Raw genomic sequence first — 21,264 nt, 5'->3', positions numbered from 1 at the left:
TGCCAATGGGGAGTAAAACCTGGTCCCATCCATTGGCCAGTGCAGAAGAAGCTGCCCCAATGCTTGCTTTCCTCTTCCCTCCCTATTCCTTTTTATTTTAGTATTGCGGCTATTAGATTGTGGGCCTGCAGGCAGGGGCTCTCTTATCTTTTGATACATATATAATGCTTAGGTAATTTTAGGTGCTTTGTAAGTGTTTAACAGTCTGCATAGTGCTTAACAATAATGAAAAATATTAATAACTAGCAAATAATGCTGTGCCTATATTGAAACATCTGATTTAAATAATCTGGTTTAAATACCAGCAAAACATTGACCTTCTGACATCTGTAGTCCAATTCATCACCACAGCCATAGTTTCAGGGTGTTACAAAACTGTGAACTTCTAAACCCAAAGATGAAATCATCTTTTCATTACTCTTATTTTTAAAATTAAAGAAAGAAAGATGGAACTCTAATTAAACATGGGTGTTATTTTAATTAAAAATGAATTCTTCCAAATTTCAAGTTAGAAGTGCATAGTGGATTTTTCCCCTGGCTGTTTGTATGCACACTTAAAAAAAATAGGCCCACTGTATAAAAGCAGAATCACTGTCCTCCCAAAAATTTCCACTTGGCATAAGAAGCTTCTGAAAACCAAGAGCTTATTCATTCCTTCTGCATTCTCTCATTTCCTTTCAATAAAGCAAGTACCTCAGTACAGAGGGCACTATTAGAAACTTGCATGTTGCAAATTCATATAATTAATGTCATCGGTATATTGGAAGCCTTAACTGGAGTGGGCGGACATTTATTCTTCCACTTCATAATTATAAAATGACAATCGAAAGGATGAGAAATGTTCAGAAAGGATAGGATCTACTAAAGGCTATTAGCTAGGAAGGACATTTGCAGGGGGTAGACACCTCTGATTGCCAGGTCCTGGGGACAAGCAATGGGTAAGAGGCTTTATGGTTAAGAGGCTCACATCTGCTAGAGACCCCCCCCCCCAAAAAACCCCAATTCACTAGAGACTCTCCAACCTGATGCTCTCAATGTTTCTTGAAATGTTAATGTCCATCATCCCTGGCCAACATCTGAGGGAACCAGTTTGGGGAAGTCTCAGAGGTGAGCCTCACTGAGTCCAATGGGACTTGACAATTTAAAGTGTGTCTGGGGCTGCAGACGAAGCACTGCTTTCTCCTGCCTTAAACTTAAAACCGCAGCGAGTGCACAGATATGAAAATATATTTTATTCTGGCAGAACCAAGAACCACGGTGCAGATCTATAACAACTAAGGACACAATTTTGCCTTAGCAGTGTTGTTGTCATTGCTTTTAACATTGTTGTTGCTGTTTAGTCATTTAGCCGTGTCCGACTCTGCATGACTCCATGGACCAGAGCACGCCAGGCACTCCTGTCTTCCACTGCCTCCTGCAGTTTGGTCAGACTCATGTCGGTAGCTTCGAGAACACTGTCCAACCATATCGTCCTCTGTCATCTCCGTCTCCTAGTGCCCTCAATCTTTCCCAACATCAGGGTCTTTTCCAGGGAGTCTTCTCTTCTCATGAGGTGGTCAAAGTATTGGAGCCTCAGCTTCAGGATCTGTCCTTCCAGTGAGCACTCAGGGCTAATTTCCCTCAGAATGGATAGGTTTGATCTTCTTGCAGTCCATGGGACTCTCAAGAGTCTCCTCCAGCACCATAAATCAAAAGCATCAATTCTTTGATCAGCCTTCTTTATGGTCCAGCTCTCATTTCCATACATCACTACTGGGAAAACCATAGCTTTAACTATACTGTACGGACCTTTGTCGGCAAGGTGATGTCTCTGCTTTTTAAGATTCTGTCTAGGTTTGTTATTGCTTTTCTCCCAAAAAGCAGGCGTATTTTAACATAAATAACTTTACAGACAACGTTTTGGCTAGGACTCTGTTTCAAAAGTCACTCCATCCTTGATGCGACAGCAGAATTGGTTTTCTAAGATGTTAGGGAGCTTATCTGATCCTAACATTTTAGATCCAAACATTATGGGATTCTAGTATTTTTCTTGGCTCAGTCCTCATCTCCAACCGATTCTTGCCAGAGAGGAAAAACCCAGGAGGGAGATGTGGTTACCAACATCTCAAAACTGTTAAAGCCACTTCCTCAAAGCAGTTTTGTTACACAAGGCTTAAGACAGATACACTCAAGCCCAAATCTTATGTAGAAAAGCAGAACTAGCAGTGCAGCCAAGGAAGGCCCTTGAATTTATATACATTATGAAGATTCACACCTTCAGTGTCACACATTTTTGCTATACACATTAACCACAACATAAACACACACACAAATTTAATGACCTGTGTGTGCTTCCCCACCCCCACGTTCAACACATTTAGAGTTATCTAGAAGTGCAAAGCATAGGATTTCCAGGTATTTTGAGGCTCAAGACTCAAAGAGAGTGGGGGCTATGAGATAAAGAGAGGTGCCCAGCAGATCAGAGGGTGGAAACTGGTAGGAGAAGCTGTGCCAGCTGCATCAGCATGGAGCCTGGTGAACATGGAAGGGGACATTCAATAGCAAAAGCCTTCAAGCCATGTAGAAAATACTCTTACCCCTGAAGTTTAGGACATTCCCTTAGAGATCACGATGTTTGTGGAGTGTAAAAAATAGGTGGAGATTTAGATCCGGCCAACAGACCAGATCCTTATTTCCCCAACCCCTACAGGCCAAATTTGACAGGTGGGCAGGGCCACCCACCTAAGAATCACCCAATGTTACAATGACAGCAGGTGGCCCATTTTTGCCCACAAGGTTTAAAATCAAAGGGTTCAGATGAAGGCACTGTGCTTTTCAAGCACCGATGATCAGCTGATTGTCGGCACCTGCAGATCCGTGTGGGCGGCTATTTGCAAGCCTCTCCAGTCCCCTGATTGACAGGGCTTGCAAAGCGTTGTGCAGGGGGATTTGCAGGTGCCAACAATCAGATGACATGGGGTGCCTGGAAACCGCAGACCAGTCATGTATTTATCTACCCCACACCTGGCATCAAACAGGGGGAGGCCTGGTGGGGCCCATGGGCTGGAGGTTCCCCACCCCCTGGCTTAAAATTCTGAAATACACAGCAAACCCCGAGACGTGAGCAACCTAAGGATGCACACTATTATCTGCTGCAAGAAGGTAGGAAGGGATGGATGGGAGAAAGTCACGAGGCGGGAGTCCAAGGCACAAAACGGATTCATTGGCTAAGGTACCGTTAAGGATTCCCCACTGGGGTGCACCTGTTTCCCATTAATCCAAATAACTGAATTTAGATAAGACCTTCTAGTCTGTGAATGTAACTGTGCATTACTAGAGCATACATTAGCAGGATGTTTCGCAATGTGATTTTCCTTCTTGCCCAACAAGTCCAAACAAGCGTAAAAGCCATAAAACTTCACTTCTCCACTTCCAACAATTCCGTAGGAGTATTTTATTTCCAGAATGAAAAGTAGAAACGTTTATTAGTCAGTTTCCACTTCCCAACCCAGGGAAAACAGCCTCGCCAATTTTGAATCTCCATCCATGCATTGTTGTTTATTATTTGTCATTATTGCTAGGGTTGCCCCTGACCATAGAATTGAAATAGCATCACATTCAAGACCTTAGATATCAATTAGCACTTTGGGCATGTTATGTCAGCAGGTATTTAGAGTCCAAGTAATTTTTACAGAGAATCAGAATGACTGTCACAAAACAAAGCTGATGTACTGCAGAGGCTAACAGACAATGCCAGAGATCAGGGAGTCACGAGTTTGGATCTTGCTTCTGCCACAAACTCGCAAGGGGGCCTTAGGCAAGCCAGTCTCTCTCTCAGGCTCAGTCAGCCCACCTATAATATACTATAATATAATACACACTAACTTTACGATGTTATTGTAAGGATTACAAGAGGGTAATGTATGTGAAAGCACTCTGAATACCTAAAACACTATACAAGTGTCAAATATGGTTACTGCTTTCAAGCTGCTAATGGAAAGATTGTTCTGAGAGCTGAACAATCATGTGAAGAATGTGAAGATTTGCTGGTTTTGACACCAGCTGCATCTACTACTGCTGCTGCTAAAAGTTCCATGGTGCCATCTGTAGAGATGCCATGGTCAGACTGTTAAGGGAGTTTTATGGATAAATGTAGACTGCGGGAAGTATCCTTCACTGTAAAGCTATTTTTTTCCATTTAGAGTCCTGACATTTAAGCCAAATGACACTGTGATCCTATAGAAGTTGACTCCAAAGTAAGACCACTTGAGTTCAATGGGACTGTTGCTGCAATACTAAGCACATTTAGCAGAGGAGTCGTGTTTAAACAAACTTACCAAGGGAGTAGCGTTTCATACCACTTTAAACAGTTATGGCTTCCCCCAAAGAATCCTGCAAAGTGTAGTTTAAGGGAGCTGAAAGCTGGTTGTTGTTGTTTAGTCGTTTAGTCATGTCCGACTCTTCGTGACCTCATGGACCAGAGCATGCCAGGCACTCCTGTCTTCCACTGCCTCCCGCAGTTTGGTCAAACTCATGTTCGTAGCTTCAAGAACACTGTCCAACCATCTCATCCTCTGTCGTCCCCTTCTCCTTGTGCCCTCCATCTTTCCCAACATCAGGGTCTTTTCCAGGGAGTCTTCTCTTCTCATGAAGTAGCCAAAGTACTTGAGCTTCAGCTTCAGGATCTGTCCTTCCAGTGAGCACTCAGGGCTGATTTCCTTAAGAATGGATAGGTTTGATCTTCTTGCAGTCCATGGGACTCGCAAGAGTCTCCTCCAGCACCATAATTCAAAAGCATCAATTCTTCAGCGATCAGCCTTCTTTATGGTCCAGCTCTCACTTCTTAACAGACATAGCTGCCAAGTTCTCCCCCTTTTTAAGGGAAATTCCCTTATGCTGAATAGGCTTCCTCGTGAGAAAAGGGAAAACTTGGCAGCTATGAACAGACCCCTATTCTTCCCCACACATAACTACAATAACCAGAGATTTAACGATCAAACTCTCTTCCCAGGGAATTCTAGGAACTGTGAAGGGAAGAACGGCCTCTTAACAACCCTGAACAGACTACAGTTCCCAGAATTCCTTGGGGGAAGCTATGACAGTTTAAAGTGGTATGATATGCTACTTCCTTGGTAAGGGAGATGGGGCCTTGCTAGTCACTTGGAAACAGGCTGCTTTTTCTATTAAGATAGCCCACACCTGCCCACACTCGACAAAAGGTCCGTTTTAAAAACTTGCATAATAAGGAAGCACTCCAAAAAACATTTTTTCCATCCACAATATCCAATAATTAAGAAAGGAGGACCATCTAGGCTAACACAGAGATAATTTTTCATGGGTATGTCAATAAATTAAGATGCCTAATGCATGTAATTAGTAAAGCTTTGATTACTGTCTGTAAAGGGTGCTGGACTACAAGAGCTATTCAGTAATTAAGTTTGTTAATTGGCTCCATCCAGGGATGAAACTAAGCTGCTGGAAATTAGAAACCAATCCCTTTGGCATTTAATCAGAAATATTAAAAGGAAGGGGTGCTGGGGGATAGAACAAATGTGACAAAAACCCACATTTGTCCTCCTGTATAAATATTTAGAACAGTTTCCCCTTCCAAGGAACCTGAAAAACCTGCACAGTGGCTAGAAAAGGCTTGACTGAATATCTTATTTATTATCTGAAAAGAGGCCATACATTTGCAAGTGACACAATAATAATAATAATTTATTATTTATACTCCACCCATCTGGCTGGGTTTCCCCAGCCACTCTGGGCAGCTTCCAACAGAAATATTAAAATACACTAATTTTTTAAAGATTTAAAGCTTCCTAAACAGGGCTGCCTTCAGATGTCTTCTAAAAGTCTGGTAGTTATTTTTCTCTTTGACATCTGGTGGGAGGGCGTTCCACAGGGTGGGTGGCACTACCAAGAAGGCCCTCTGCCTGGTTCCCTGTAACTTGGCTTCTCACAGCGAGGGAACCGCCAGAAGGCCCTTGGTACTGGACCTCAGTGTCCAGGCAGAACGATGGGGGTGCAGACGCTCCTTCAGGTATACTGGACCGAGGCCATGCAAATGTGTGTCGTCTTTTGGGGGGGGCAGAGGGCCCAAATCTCATACAGAAAACCCTGTTGGCACCCTTGGTTTTTGAAGTTACAAGTACAATAAAACATCCTCCATAACACCCAGGAGGCAACAGAGAAATCTAGCACATCCAGAGTGTTGATTTTAATAAACATAGGGGACAATCCTTAACCCTGGCCAGAGTGGCAGCAAAAGGCTTGATGGAACACCACAGCCAGCCTGCTGTTTGGGGAAGCACACTCTGGCATTCTCGCTGGCAGAGGGGGAAACCTGTGCCAAGGTGGACCGGGTGTTTGCATTGCTCTGTTAGATTGCAATCTTATTGAAGCTTTCTTCTAGGAAAGCTGCCATAGCCAGGCCCATAAGTCCTCATGCCATATTCCAGTAGCTCTACAAACACTCAGTACCTGTGGCATCTATGGCACCCATAGCTTAGACTTGATACCCTGAAATAAAAGCTATTACTGCATCATTTGATACAGAGGCTAGAATTGCATATTTCAGGACAGGATCCAGTGCCGTTTTTCTAGAAAAAAAGGTGCTGGAACTCACCATGAATGCCTCCCTTATTCTCTTATAATGGCAATGACGCGTGCCAGAACTGAGTTCCAGAGAGTTCCGGCTGAAAAAAACACCCTGGTCATATTACACTGGGGACTTTGTAATCAAGAGACACAAACCATGTGAGTTTATGACACTGAAGGCAATTTTAACCTGAAACAGGTGACTGGGACAAAGGTGGTTATAAGCTTCCCAGACACAAGAGCTAGGTGGTCAAGCTCTTGTGGTTCTTTACTGATCAGACAGAGGAGATTGGCTTGTCAAAGATGTGGCAATACAGAATTATCTGGCCCTTCAAGTATTTTCCTTATCTTATCAGCAGGTAGCCAGTGCTAATACTGACAACCTGATGGTTTCCTCCAAGATGTGAGCCTGCCCTGTTAAAGAGAACATGTTCTAAAAACGGCCTCGGCCCAGTATACCTGAAGGAGCATCTCCCCCACCCCCAATTGTTCTGCCCGGACACTGAAGTCCAGCGCAGAGGGCCTTCTGGCGGTTCCCTCACTGCGAGAAGTGAGGTTACAGGGAACCTGGCAGAGGGCCTTCTCAGTAGTGGAGCCCGCCCTGTGGAACGCCCTTCCATCAGATGTCAAATAGATAAACAACTACCTGACATTTAGAAGACATCTGAAGGCAGCCCTGTTCAGGGAAGTTTTTAATGTGTGACATTTTAATGTATTTTAATCTTTGTTGGAAGCCGCCCAGAGTGGCTGGGGAAACCCAGCCCGATGGGTGGTGTACAAATAATAAGTTGTTGTTGTTGTTGTTGTTGTTGTTGTTGTTGTTGTTGTTGTTGTTGTTAAAGAAAGATAGCCCAGTTGCTGCCTCAATGAGACGTCTTACTGCAACAATCCATGGGCCTGGTTCGTATGTCGCAAGAAGGCAAACTATGAGCACACCTTGGCCCATGGTTAAGAAGGAGATACCTTAGGCATGATCTCAGGTTCAGACGATGCTTTGGTTGACCTGCTGCACCACGCTGAGCTGAAAGGACTGGGGAGGAGTGTGACGGGCGCATATTTGCGCTAAGTCACAGTTTGGCTTAGTGGTATGTGCAAGTGCAGCTATATATGTACAAATGCAAAAATGAAATTAGAAAGGTGTCCCTAATCTACCACCAGTGTTCCTTTTCCTGATTAATACCAAACACAGAGGCAGACTTAGGGCAGCATGACCGGTTCTGCCACACTGGGCACTAAGCCTAGGGGGTGGTGCAGGGCATTGCAGCTATGACATAGTGAATTGAGCAGAACATAAGGTGAGAGGGTGCCAAATTTTGGCCTCGCACCACGGCTCCGCTGAAATTTGAAACAGTGAAGTCCGCCCCTGCCAAACATCAGTGTTGTGAATTAGTACTGTACTGTATTTTGATACCATGGATCACTTATAGTTTATGTAAGGGGGAGGGATTACAGAGAACCTCCCCCCCCCCATCAGAAGCAGCCCGTCTCCAAGCGAGGGGTCTGAAGAGGTGAGTCAGGAAGCGGAGAAGGAGTGCCAGGGCTCTGACAGGACTAGAGAGCCCCTGCTCCATAGGCAGGAAGAGAGAGAGGCGGAAAGAGTGGACAGGAGTAGGGCAGACAGAAGACCAGTACCTCCGATGCCGGAACTGCGAAAGAGAAGGAAAGGGAGGCGCTTCTCAGTTCCGAGGCTTTTATGCTGGTCGAAAACGCGAAAGAGTTTAGTGCAGGAATCTGACTCGAGTGGGTAGACATGACATGAGCAATCCATTACACTGTAAATAATGTGCACCAATAAAAACGTCTGAAAGACAAGCATGTGGACAGTCGTTACTCAAGAGTAGTCGCAACAAACCCTGACAGTTCAGATGCGATTTTATGACAGCAATTTTTTCGTATTAAGCCACTTAGAAATTATCAGCATTTAAATTGTATAAATAAGTAAAATAAACATGTCTAAGATTGACGGCAATGGTTTTAAGAAGCTGAACAGAAATTGGACGCTGCATCAGGTAGTCCTTTGATCTGAAGCAACAGGGCTTTTCTTCTGTGTTATTTCCATGCAGAAAATGATGGGTTGGTGGTATTTTCAGATGCTAAAGCTTTTCTACATCACACGGCCATCATCATCATCATCAAGCTCCCCAAACATTAGATGTCCTACAATCGCAAAGTTAATAAACATGCCTCCAGATCAGCGCTGGAGCAAGCCAATTGGGCATCTGGTGCGGCGCGCATGCCCTGTGCCCAGGGGCAGGGCCAGCCGCCCATAGGGGCAGGGTGAGCCAGGGCAAAATGCTCCGTGGAGCCTCCGAGGAGTCTGCCTGCCTCTTCCCACTCAGCCGCCCTGCAGCTGAGGGAGAGGCAGGTGGTGGACTGTTTGGGGAAGCACGGAGCCTGTGGGCGCCCAAGCCACCATATCAGTCCCAGGAGAGAAGCTGCAGGCCCCACGAACCGGTGAGTGCCACCCAGCATTTTGTCACCCCCCTCACTGGTGACACCCGAGCCAGACAGCCCCCACCACAACCCCCTTCCTCCACCCCTGCTCCAGATATCAGCCTGAGTCAGCATAGCCATTGATTTGGGAGGATGGGAGTTATTTTTATTACTATTACTATTAATAATAGAATTTATATACCACCTTTCATTTCATGAAAGAGGCCATTCAAACAATTAAGAGCCAACAGCAAAATAACAAGAAGAAACCAAACTATTATTATTTTAAAAAATGCAACTCCCCATAATGCAACTACATTAATCCATGATTAAAATACAAAATAACCACGCCCATGAAAGCAGCATAACCGTTAAGACAACAATCAAAACAGGAGATTCAAGTCAGAGCAGAGAAATGCTTGTCTAAACAGGTGAGGCTACGAGAGCTGTCAGAATGGCTCCCAGGTTTCGGCAGGGAAAGCAATCGGTGCCATCAGCAAAAATGCCCACCTCTGTGATACCACCAGATTGATATGCCATGGCAAAACTAAAGAGAGTCAAATTGTTGGTCATATTGCCCTTATTGAGCACTGGAGGCAGTGAGAGCCCCAAACCTCCTGATCACTGCTCCCACTTGCTTTTTATAGATGTTGAATAGCATTTGGGACAATGCAGCTCAACGTATTTGGAGGGCACCGGGCTGGGGAAACCTCCCATAGGCTTACAATCTAAAGCCAAAGCTTTGGACCTTCAAACCCAGGAAACTGGTAGGCAGAATTGAAAGCCCAGATCTAAGAACAAAGACCAAAGGGAAATTGCAAGATTATTTCAGGCCAGGGGTGGAATGACATGACACTTTTTGATACAGAGGTTTGTCTTTTTATTTGTTCTTCTTTTCAGATGCTCTCTTGCTCCTGCCCCATGAGCCATTCACTCGCTTTTATTTGGACAACGATGTGGTAACTGTCTAGACCTCCCATGCTATCACATTTCCTGAATCTTGTTTGGGCATGCAGGGTTTTTAATTCTTACTGAAGACCACGGAGTAATTCCTATTTTAAGCACTTGGGCAGGCTGAGCTAACATTCCTGCTCTTCCAAAATTACATCAGTATCCATTTCACAAAAGAGCAACTGGCAAAAGCCACGCTGGTAAATGGAGAAAGTATGGGTAACTATTTATAGATTTTTGCCCGAATCGTGCAGGCAGCAATACATGCTTAGGTGGCATTGTCTTCATCCCACTGAAGACTACATCAACCGCACACAGTATTATATCATTTCAAGCTGCAATCCTACACCCATTTAATTGGGAGAAAGATCCATCACTGTCAATGAGATTTACTTAGGAGTAGACATGTATAAAATGCCATTTCCCCCCTATTGCAACAAATCCACATTTTAATAAATAGAAATAAATTCTATGGGTTTTTTCTCTTGGCTAACTTTTAATAAGGGCGGCCGGAGGGGGGGGGTTATAATCAGTTAGTATTTGAAATGCAAATTTGGACTTTCCAGAACAACATGTGAGCAAGAGCAGCCACCCTTTGAAATTCACATTTCTCCATATTTTGCAATGCAGTTTTCCAGCCAAGTCATGTGTGTAAGAATGCATATATTGTGGCAAAATGTGCATATAAATGCATAACACCATGCAAACAACACCATGCAAAAATGTTTTATATTAGGAGAAGCTGCTTTGCAAAGGCCAAAACTACATACTGTACAAACTTGTATAGATTTGAATAAATTCACACTAAAACGGTGGTGAATTTTCATGGCTTTTTTTAAAAAAAAAAAAATTGCAAACTGATGTGGAACTGTCCTGAACTTAAGACAAGAAAAAAAATGAGAGAAACTGAAACAGACAGATTTGCCTACACCCTATGTGTTAGAAGGTACTGGGAAGCAAGCAGGCTATGCCAGATGAAATCTCAGAAACCAGGTAAGGGACAATAGTCCATCTTGGTCATCTGCTCTTTCCGCAGTCGTAGGCAGCAGAACAAATTATTCAAAACAGTCAAATATGAAACCTTACTTTCGTATAACTTAAACAGCTTGTGCAATTCAGCTTTTACCCAAGGGACATTTGGATTATATGGGTCCAGAACCTTTGATTGCATTCTTTTTTTAAAAAAAGTAAACAAACAGCCTCTCTTTCTTTTTGCATCTATTTGAGTTTTTTGCACTCTGCAGCTAAGGAGCCCAGTCCTCTGATCAGAATGGTACCAATGCAAACGTTGCCATGCCTCATGAACTAGCGCTTGGGGGGGGGGGAGCCTTAACTCACTAAAACAAAGTTTTTTCAGTGGTTGATATCCGTCTCCCATGGAGCTTTGACACAGGTAGAGCAGAAGAAAAACCCCATGGTATTTGTTCAGTCAGCCAGAACAGACATTTGTGCTTACAGCATTCCTGTTACCATTCTCCACCGTGGTCTTCATTATCCCTTGCTTGCCGATGTGATCTTGAGGGACACGGATTACAGATCAGTGGTGCAGGAAAAGGAGAAGCAACTAAAGCCTATAGACTTCTGCATGGAAATACAGTCGTACCTTGGTTCTCAAACGCCTTGGTACTCAAACAACTTGGAACCCAAACACTGCAAACTCGGAAGTAAGTGTTCCAGTTTGTGAACTTTTTTCGGAAGCCGAACATGCTCCGTTTTGAGTGTTACACTTCCAATTTGAGTGCCACGCTTCCATTTTGAGTGTTACACTGAGGTCTGTCTGTTTTTGCTATTATTTTGCATTTTTGTTTTTGTGACTGTGAAACCCAGTTCATCTACTGATTGATTGACTGTGTGACTGCGGTACATTGTTTATTGCTTCCATTTTATGGATCAATGGTCTCGCTAGATAGTAACATTCATGTTAAATTGCTGTTTTAGGGGTTGCTTTTAAAAGTCTGGAAGTGATTAATCCATTTTGCATTACTTTCTATGGGAAAGTGTAAAGTACTACACTTGGGCAAAAAAATGAAAGGCACAAATACAGGATGGGTGAAACCTGGCTTGAGAGTAGTACATGTGAAAAGGATCTAGGAGTCTTGGTAGACCACAAACTTGACATGAGTCAACAGTGTGATGCAGCAGCTAAAAAAGCCAATGCAATTCTGGGCTGCATCAATAGGAGTATAGCATCTAGATCAAGGGAAGTAATAGTACCACTGTATTCTGCTCTGGTCAGACCTCACCTGGAGTACTGTGTCCAGTTCTGGGCACCACAGTTCAAGAAGGATACTGACAAGCTGGAACGTGTCCAGAAGAGGGCAACCAAAATGGTCAAAGGCCTGGAAACGATGCCTTATGAGGAACGGCTTAGGGAGCTGGGTATGTTTCGCCTGGAGAAGAGAAGGTTAAGGGGTGATATGATAGCCATGTTCAAATATATAAAAGGATGTCATATAGAGGAGGGAGAAAGGTTGTTTGCTGCTGCTCCAGAGAAGTGGACATGGAGCAATAGATTCAAATTACAAGAAAGAAGATTCCACCTAACATTAGGAAGAACTTCCTGACAGTAAGAGCTGTTTGGCAGTGGAATTTGCTACCAAGGAGTGTGGTGGAGTCTCCTTCTTTGGAGGTCTTTAAGCAGAGGCTTGACAGGCATATGTCAAGAATGCTTTGATGGTGTTTCCTGCTTGGCAGGGGGTTGGACTGGATGGCCCTTGTGATCTCTTCCAACTCTATGATTCTATGGTTTTGGAAAGCTTTGGTTTTGGAAGGGACTTCCGGAACGGATTACGTTTCAGAACCAAGGTACCACTGTATCACTTTGCAAAAAGCAAAGAACCACTTAATGCAGATCGGCTGGGATGGAACAGAATGGGAACTAGTTCACACATGCCAGTTCATCACTTGATGGTTGCAACATCAAGTGATTTATTATTATTTATATATATTACATTTTTATCTTGTATTTCCTGCAAGGAACTTAAGGTGATGTATATCATTCTTTCTTTCCCCATTTTATCCCCACAACAACCCTGTGAGGTAGGGTTAGGTCACCAGTGAGCTTCATGGCTGGGGAAGGGGGGTCTAGAACCCTGGTCTGACTCTAACCACTACATCACACTGACTCTAACCACTAACCACTCACACACAGATGAGTGAGGCATCATGCACTGAACACCAAAGGCAAAACTTTCGCACTGACCCACAGAGAGTGCTTTTCAACAGCATCTGTCCCAATGTTCAGCTGAGGGTCATCAACTAATCTCCAGTGCTGCATTCTCATGTGTGTACCATTCATTAAAAGAGTAATTTTTTTTTAAAGGTTAAATGCAGTTGAGGATTGTATCTCCACACTTTACACAAACTGCGTCAGAAAAAGTGTCCCCCTTTCCTGCGTTTCAGCCATCTCTTCGAGTGAACAAAAGGCTTGACAGAGCATGATGGGAGTTTAATTAATGTGTATTAAATTATCTTGGGAACGCCTTCTCAAATAAATTGCTCTGTGATCCATGATTTGTTACTCTTCTGACTGACTGCTTCTGTGCAAATGCTTATTTTAATAAGAAAAATACCCACTCGGCATTTGCTCCACATTAAGACAGCAATGTGCCAAAGTTTCCTGTACTGGTACATTTCAGGAGCAAGGCCATGTTATTTTCTAGTTTGGCAGAAGCAAACGGGCCAGGGGGTGGGGTGGGCAGGCACGCAGGAAAGAAGGGTGACACAGAGTTGTTGAATTTTAACTTTACAAAGGGACATGATGTTCATTTCCAGAAACGGCTCTTGAAATATGTTTGTCAAACACACCAAGTTGCCAACTTTATCCATCTGCCACACGGTCAGCACTAGGCCAAAATGCTTTGTGTATCTTTTCAGTACCCAGAGGTTTGGAGTACACAGGTGTGTCCCAACGATTGCATCTCTGAAACTGAATGAATACAACACCTCAACTTCACTGCAGTTCAAAGCTAGGCATGTCTACTCAAAAGTAAGTCTCACAGAGTTCAACTGGACTTACTCCCAGAGAAGCAGGACTTCAGCCGTAGTCCCCCATGCAGTCCAAGTTTTAAGAACCCCATTAGAGTAAATGTTCAGAATTTGATGTCTTTCCAGGAACTCAGAAACAGTTGCTTTTGACTGTTGCCTGAATGCAATTCTGAGTCCAAAAAGAGAGGAACCATAACCTATGTAACAGTTACAATGTAATTGGTCAAACATGATAGTACACAGTATTGCAGCTTGGAAACAGTTTCTGAAAAAGGTGGACATGCTTCATATTCCAGCATAAAGAAGACAGTATATAGCACACAGGAGCCATCTCCAGGGGGGCATGGGTGCTTGAGCTCCCACAATAATATAATTCACCTCCGCCCTCCACAGCCAGCCAGCGAGGCACCCTTTGGTGGGGGGGGGGCCTCAGACACGGAGGCAAAGTCTCTCTGCCTCTGAGTCGGAGCCCCTCCCCACGGAAAAGGGTGCCTCGCTGGCTGCGGACAGAAGGAGGAAAAGGAGACGCCACTGCCGCAACGTGGACATGCGACATCACAAGCACATAGTGAGGGTGATGTAACATGCACTCCATGCAAGCATGTGCATGTGATGTCACATGTCCACGTTACAGCGGCAGGCACCCACAATCCTGAGGGCGAGGTGGCACCCCCAATTTAGTGCATGCATATATATATATATATTATATATATATATATATATATATATATATAATTTTCAGCATCAAGATTCACGAGTCTTAATAATCCCAGCTGTCTTTTTGTGATGAGCAACAACAAGAACTAAAACAGCAACAACAACAATTTATCATTTATATCCTACCCATCTGGGCAGCTCCCAACAGAATATTAAAAACACAATAAAACATCAAACATTTAAAACTTCTCTAAACAGGGCTGCCTTCAGATGTCTTCTAAAAGTCAGATAGTTGTCTATTTCCTTGACATGTGTTGGGAGGGCGTTCCACAGGGCGGGCACCACTACCGAGAAGGCCCTCTGTCTGGTTCTCTGTAATTTCATTTCTCACAGTGAGGGAACCGCCAGACGGCCCTCGGAGCTGGACCTCAGTGTCTGGGCTGAACGATGGGGGTGGAGACGCTCCTTCAGGACATTCTCTACATGTATTCTCTATATACTGTATTTCAATCAATCAATCAGACTTTATTCGACCGTCAGTCAGAAATAAACATTTATCCATACAAAAATTAAAACATCAGACATCTAAAGGAACTTAAAACTTAACCCAACAATAAGAAATAGGCTATACATTTAGACCCATGTCAATGCTGTCAATTTTAACCTTACGACGCTTAAGGCCAGAAAAAGAAATTTGGCCACCAAGGAGGCTGTTGTTCCAGTAAACTTGTTCAGCAAAAACAAAACCTGTCTTTCTCTGGCTAGAGGGCTAAGTTGGCATAGGAGTGGAGCTATAAGTTTTTGTCTAAGATCTGCATTGAATGGACAGATCAAAATAATATGTTCAGTTGACTCAACCACTCCCAGGGCACAATGACAAGATCTCTGGGCACATGGGACTCCCCTGTACCTTCCCAACAATACCTCCGATTCCAGGACATTTAACCTAGCAGCTGTGAGGAGTCTACGGTATTCCACATAGTGGATTTCCGCAAGATAAGGGGCTGGTGTAATCTGAAATATCTGATCCCCCAAGAACATCCCAGGTTTCACAAGGGCAATGTCCTCTTGTCTAGCAATGTCACTCAGTCTTTGAGAGATCACAGCTCTGGCTTGAATAAATGTCATAGACTCCAGGGCAAGATGTGACAATCCGCAGGCCTGCACTTCATTTATGATCTCCTTTTCCCACGATGATTGGAAATCATCTCTATATTTCAGGTACTTCTACTGATATGGAGGTCGGAAGTACATTTTCCCACCCAAATGTTGTTTTCACAGGTAGTCATTTCTACAATTAAGTGGTCAAGACCTCATGAGAAGATTCATAACAATGAAGAATGCATGCCTCTTGTGTATTACTCTCAAAATCCCAAGAGGGTATACTGTAATCTGTTTCTTATTATCTTTAGATAAAACACTGTTTCTACTTTACAAGTGAAAACAAAGGCATCATTTAAACAACTAAAAAGTTTGATAGCGTTGCAACAGGGGCAGCTATCATTGGCTATTCCTGGTTGACTGAGATTTTATATATACTGTATATGCAAAATGAGTTTTGGCTCTGTGCTACATAAAATGCTACAGATGACTATAATTATTACTTATACTGGTCCATCGATTTAATGCTCTGACTTGATTAGCCTTAGCTGAATTACTAGCACTCAAAAATACGTTTCCAATATTCATCTGCAACAGAATCATTTTCAGAAGATGTGATTGAGAAAGTTCCCATGTGTTATGTTGTAACCAAATGGATATTCCAATATTAAATAGGACATTTTATTATGAGCTGTATTTCTCTTCCTGGTATTGCTTCATGGAACGTTAATTCTAACAAATACACCACAGGGGAGCATTCTTACATTCCATCATCACGTCAACAGCATATGAATGATGTCGGTCAGTATCTTCCAGTTGGTAGGCTTATGCTAATATGGTCCAGACACTTTTGAGTCAATCCCTGTTTCAAACATTACTTTTTACAGCTAATCATCTAAAAGACACATCAATGACATTGTTGTTGTTTAAAAAACAGCAACAACACATTGATCTCATTTCAATAATTTAAATTTATAACCCCATCCATTCTGAAGGCGCAAAGCGGATAATTCCAAGCCATTCACATAGAAAGCAAAGTAATACTATACTCCTATGCATGTCTACCTATAAATCTGATTGAATTCAGTAGGAGGCAAAGTGCATTTGATTCCCCCCCCCCCAAGAAAAGGAATTTAAAAACCAACTTGTGGCTTACCAAGCCATGCACAGCCCGCCAGTTAGGAAAGCTTGTCTACCAACTACTTGATAAATTCTCATGTTTCACTGCCTGCCCGGTATTGCAAAAACAGAGCAGGGGAAGATGAAAGGGTGTTTATTAAGCACCAATAGATGTCAAAGTTATTTATTGCCAAGGCGGTTCACTGACATATCTCAGGCTTTTGATATCAAGCAGGCACCTTCACTGTACTTTTTGGGGCGCCTGCTAAAAACATTTTTGTTTAGACAAGCCTACCCAGACATTTAGAAAGCTGGTATGAATTTCATTCTGTTTTCAGTCTATTTTTATTTTAACTTTTCAAAAGTCTTAAATTGCTTTTATTAATTTTTCTGATTGATAATTTTATTGTTTTGGTTTTTTTGTAAACCACTTTGAGGTTTGTTTTTACAATAAAACAGGGCATAAATTTTATGAAATAAAAATGAAGAAGCAGGCTCATAGCTCGGACACGAGAGCTTCTCAAGCAAACTGCAAACCTGATTTTTAAAATAATCATAATGCTGTTTTCATTGCCTGTTCCAATAATAATTGAAAGAGCATCAACTTTAAGTAATCTGCAGAGCAACAATAAGACAGAACTTTAGCTTGCGTATCGACTGACAATTTTCCTCAAACATCACCTTGGCACAGAGACATTTTAGCTCAGCAATTTGTCACTTTCTAGAACTTTTTATTACAACAAAGATCTGGGATGGACAACTTTCTGCTTTCTGAGAGCTGCTCTAAACTCCAGACAGCAGCTCAGAGGTAGAGAAGGGTAGAAGTCTACTTCATCACAAAATTAGACTCCTTCCCAACTGAGAAAGCTCTATAATAACGTTTGAAGACATCTTACAAGCACAGGTTCCCAAGTTATAAAGCACATAGGTTGAGACTAACATTGCATAGAAATATGGGGACAGACATGTTCCATGCATCTTATTTGAGGATTCTGTCACTTTACAGTGGTGTAATCTCCTGTTTTCCTGCCTGTCCTGATTACAGCTTGATAACATGGAACAGTGGCAAATTGCTTACTAGCTCCTGACGAAACTTTTGATAGGAGTGCCAGATAAATTCTCAGCATCTGACCCTCGGGCTAGCAGTTACCTGTTCTTGTCCAAGAGCACTTTGCTCATTAAGCATGTAAACTGCCCTGAGATCTACGAGTGAATTTAATATGTATTTATTTATTAAAAATTAGGTGTAAGTTCCTAATGAAAAAACAAAAATATAAAAAGGCAATGTATCTTACAGGTGGCTCCACAAAAAAGTTCAATGCGAAGACGAATTAGAAAAGTCAACGGTGAAAAGAAGGGGTTGTTAACAATTTTTGGCATTCACCAATCCTCTGGGGGCCACAAGTCAGCAGTGGGTGTGGTCATCACACAAGCTGCCTCTCACAAACCCTGCATAGACACCCAGACAGATGGCACCCGCTACTCACTTGATATGCGCGGAAGTGGGGTTAATGACCCTGTCCCTGACTCCACTTATCAAATGTTTGACCTGATGATCAGGATACAGGTCATTTTCTATCGCCATCAGGGCGCTGGACTCTGCCCATCCCAGTGCTGTGTGTACTTTAAGGGAAGGGAAACTACAGCTGAACCAAATATTTTGCATAAGTACGGCTGTCTGCCCAGAATTGGCAGCCCTGAAGATGAAAAAGCAGATTCCCCAGGGTGCAAGCTAAGTTCACAATCAAAAGGTTTTTCACGTTTGAACACAATTCTGGTAATGTGAAAACAGAGGGAGCTGCACTAATAACAGATCAATGAAAATGATGGTGAAATGTTCCACAGCCAATTCACAGCGCAATATTATGTTGTGTGGTACAGTGGTACAGTAGAGTGCTGAATTAAAATTGGGGCGACGGGTGTGGGGAATCCATCTATGCTCCCTTGAGCACCTTGGAGGAAAAGTGAGACATGAGCATAATAAGGAGCTACTCAGAAGTGACTCCCATTGCGTTTCCATAGTTCTTACTCCCAGTTAAGGCTATAGGATTGCAGGTCAAGCCTTTTGTTGTTGCTTCTTTGGGGAAAAGACAACTAAGGAGGGGAAGCACAGCAGAGGTTCATAAACTTATGAATGGCACAAAGAGTGAATAGATGGACTTTTTCTTTCTTTCCTCCTTTCCTCATACTCCTAGATGTCAGCACCACCCACTTCAATGACCAGCAGGTGGTTAGTGCCGATGAAGGGAAGGTCTTCACAAAATGCATAGTTAAATTACGGAATTCTCAATTGCAAGACACAGCAGTGTTTGGCTTTAAATAACTCAATGGAACCTCCATCTTCCGAAGCAGTACACCTGTGAGTAGCAGGTGCTGGTCATAAACAAGAGGATATCCATCACCTTCATTCCTTGCTGGTGACAGATAAGAAATGGATGGACCAGGATTCAACCCAACAAGGCAGTATGGATGCTGCATCATGACTGAAATTCCACAGAGTGCTGCATGCGCACAACTCCCATGAATTTCAATAGCGCATGCGCGCACACAGCTGCATGCCAGAGCCCAGCATAACCGGCTGCAGAACTAGGATGGCTCACTTTGCTGGGACATAAAAATAGCTTTAGGGAGCGTCCCTTCCCCCCCCCCCCAAGTGGAAGGAGAGGCAGAGCTTTTGGATGGGGAGCAGCAAAGCAGCTTTTACCTTGTAACTGAGCTGAAAGAGACTCCTGGTGCTGCTGGTATTTGAGGGCCACAGCCTCCGCCTTCCTCAGCTGGCTCTGCAGCTCGTAGTAGAGCATCGCCCCGTAGATGAAGCCGAAGACCACGATGAGGAGCAAGAGGGACTGCAGGATCCGCTTCTGCTTTCGGGAACACATCCCGTTGCCCATAGTCCCTTCCTCTGCGGATCCACCTCAAGGCTCCTCTATCCTCAGACAGCAGACGGAGCACGAAGCAGCATCAGGGGCAACGGCCCAGGCGGCGGAGGGGCCTCGGAGGAGAGCTGGACCCATAGACCCTGGAGCCAACTTTAACCTACCTGAGCCAAGTTTTGCCAGGCACCTGAGGTCATGCAGCAGGCAGGCCGAGCTGGAGGGCTGAGACTTCAAGGGATCCCGAGGAGCATGCAGCCTTTCGGGCCCCCGGGGAGGGTCAAGAGCGACTCCACTCCCTAGGCCCCCTGCCCTCTCCACGGAGCCAACGCTCCCTTTGCGCGTACGCGGAGGGGGGAGCCTGGGGAGCACGGGTATCAGGAGGCAGCTCAGAAGAAACCGGGCATCTCCAGGCAGCTCTGCCCTTGCTGGCGAAGTTCTTTGGGGGAGAGTCTCTAGGAGGGCGATCCCCAAGGTTATTCTGCAAAGATCTCTCCGGATCTGCTTTCCCCCATATCAGTTCTTTCTCTAACTGCAGGAACAGTTCGAAGGGACGGGCAGGATCTGCTCCCCCAACGTTCCTTTGCTTCTGCCCGTCTTTCCCTCCAAGATCCGTTTCTCCAAAGCGAAGTTTTCCTTTGCAAGATCTCCCCGGGATCCCTTTCCCTTTGCCCTCCCTCGGGGAGCTAAAGTTGCTCCTCCGCTGATGGGGGCAAGAACTTCCCTTCCCCTGCCTTGCCTTGGCCACCTTCCAGCCCCGCACATACGTGTCACCCTCCACTCCTAGGCTGCTTTCGCCAGCGGGATCCCCGAAGGAAGTCCCGCTCAGGCCGTTGCCTCATTGGGTGCAGCCGCTATCTCGGGCCGGCCCTCGGGCCGGCAGCGCTGGCGCGCATTGGACGCAGGCCGCGTCCGTCCGGCCTATTGAGCGCCGCGCTCTCCAGCTCCCGCCCCGCCCCACCGCTTTTCCCAGCCTGGAGCGCGCGGGAGAATTGAGGAAGTGGGCGGGGTTGCTGGAGCAAGGCGCTCGTCGAACAGGAGGCAGCGGGGGAGGGTCCTCGCCTGTTAACGCGGGTATCTACCCGCGCCCCGCTTTGGAAAGCAGCGTGTGTGGGGCTTGGACACCTCCCACTTTAGTAAAACTTCTTTATATTTATATGAGGGTTTCTATCTTTTTTTATTTTAATTTTGCATAATTTTTATTAAATGTTCTGTTTTACATTTTAGAATATTCGTTTAAACAAAAAATATCAATGACTTCCCTTATCTTTCCATGGTTCATTTTGAATAACATAATTCCCTGCATATTTTATAATTCTATTATTATTATTATTATTATTATTTATACCCTGCCCATCTGGCTGGGTTTCCCCAGGCACTCTGGGCGGCTTCCAACAAAATATTTAAAAAGACAATGGTCTGTTAAACATTAAAAGCTTCCCTTTACAGGGCTGCCTTCAGATGTCTTCTAAACGTCTGGTAGATGTTTTTCTCTTTGACATCTGCTGGGAGGGCGTTCCATAGGGCGGGTGCCACTACCGAGAAGGCCCTCTGCCTGCTTCCC

At 44.2% G+C, this 21,264-nt stretch overlaps 1 protein-coding gene across 4 annotated transcripts in view; it reads right to left on the bottom strand.

Moving 5' to 3' along the window:
- GOLIM4 (golgi integral membrane protein 4) overlaps positions 1-20,522 on the bottom strand; it is a 56,162-nt gene extending 35,640 nt beyond the window's left edge. For 3 of the 4 annotated variants that reach the window (XM_060274399.1, XM_060274400.1, XM_060274401.1), the window contains exon 1: positions 19,532-20,522. In XM_060274399.1, the coding sequence (XP_060130382.1) occupies positions 19,532-19,718 (187 nt within the window). In that variant the 5' untranslated portion in view covers positions 19,719-20,522. Of the gene's footprint in view, positions 1-16,864; positions 19,488-19,531 lie in introns of those variants that run through there. The other variant, XM_060274402.1, reaches the window with a different exon arrangement.
- Between the last annotated feature and the right edge of the window lie 742 nt (positions 20,523-21,264).

The sequence above is a fragment of the Zootoca vivipara genome, chromosome 5 (assembly GCF_963506605.1).
Source record: "Zootoca vivipara chromosome 5, rZooViv1.1, whole genome shotgun sequence".
NCBI lineage: Eukaryota > Metazoa > Chordata > Lepidosauria > Squamata > Lacertidae > Zootoca > Zootoca vivipara.
The sequence above is the reverse complement of the archived record's forward strand: the minus strand, read 5'-3'. Positions and strand labels throughout refer to the sequence as shown.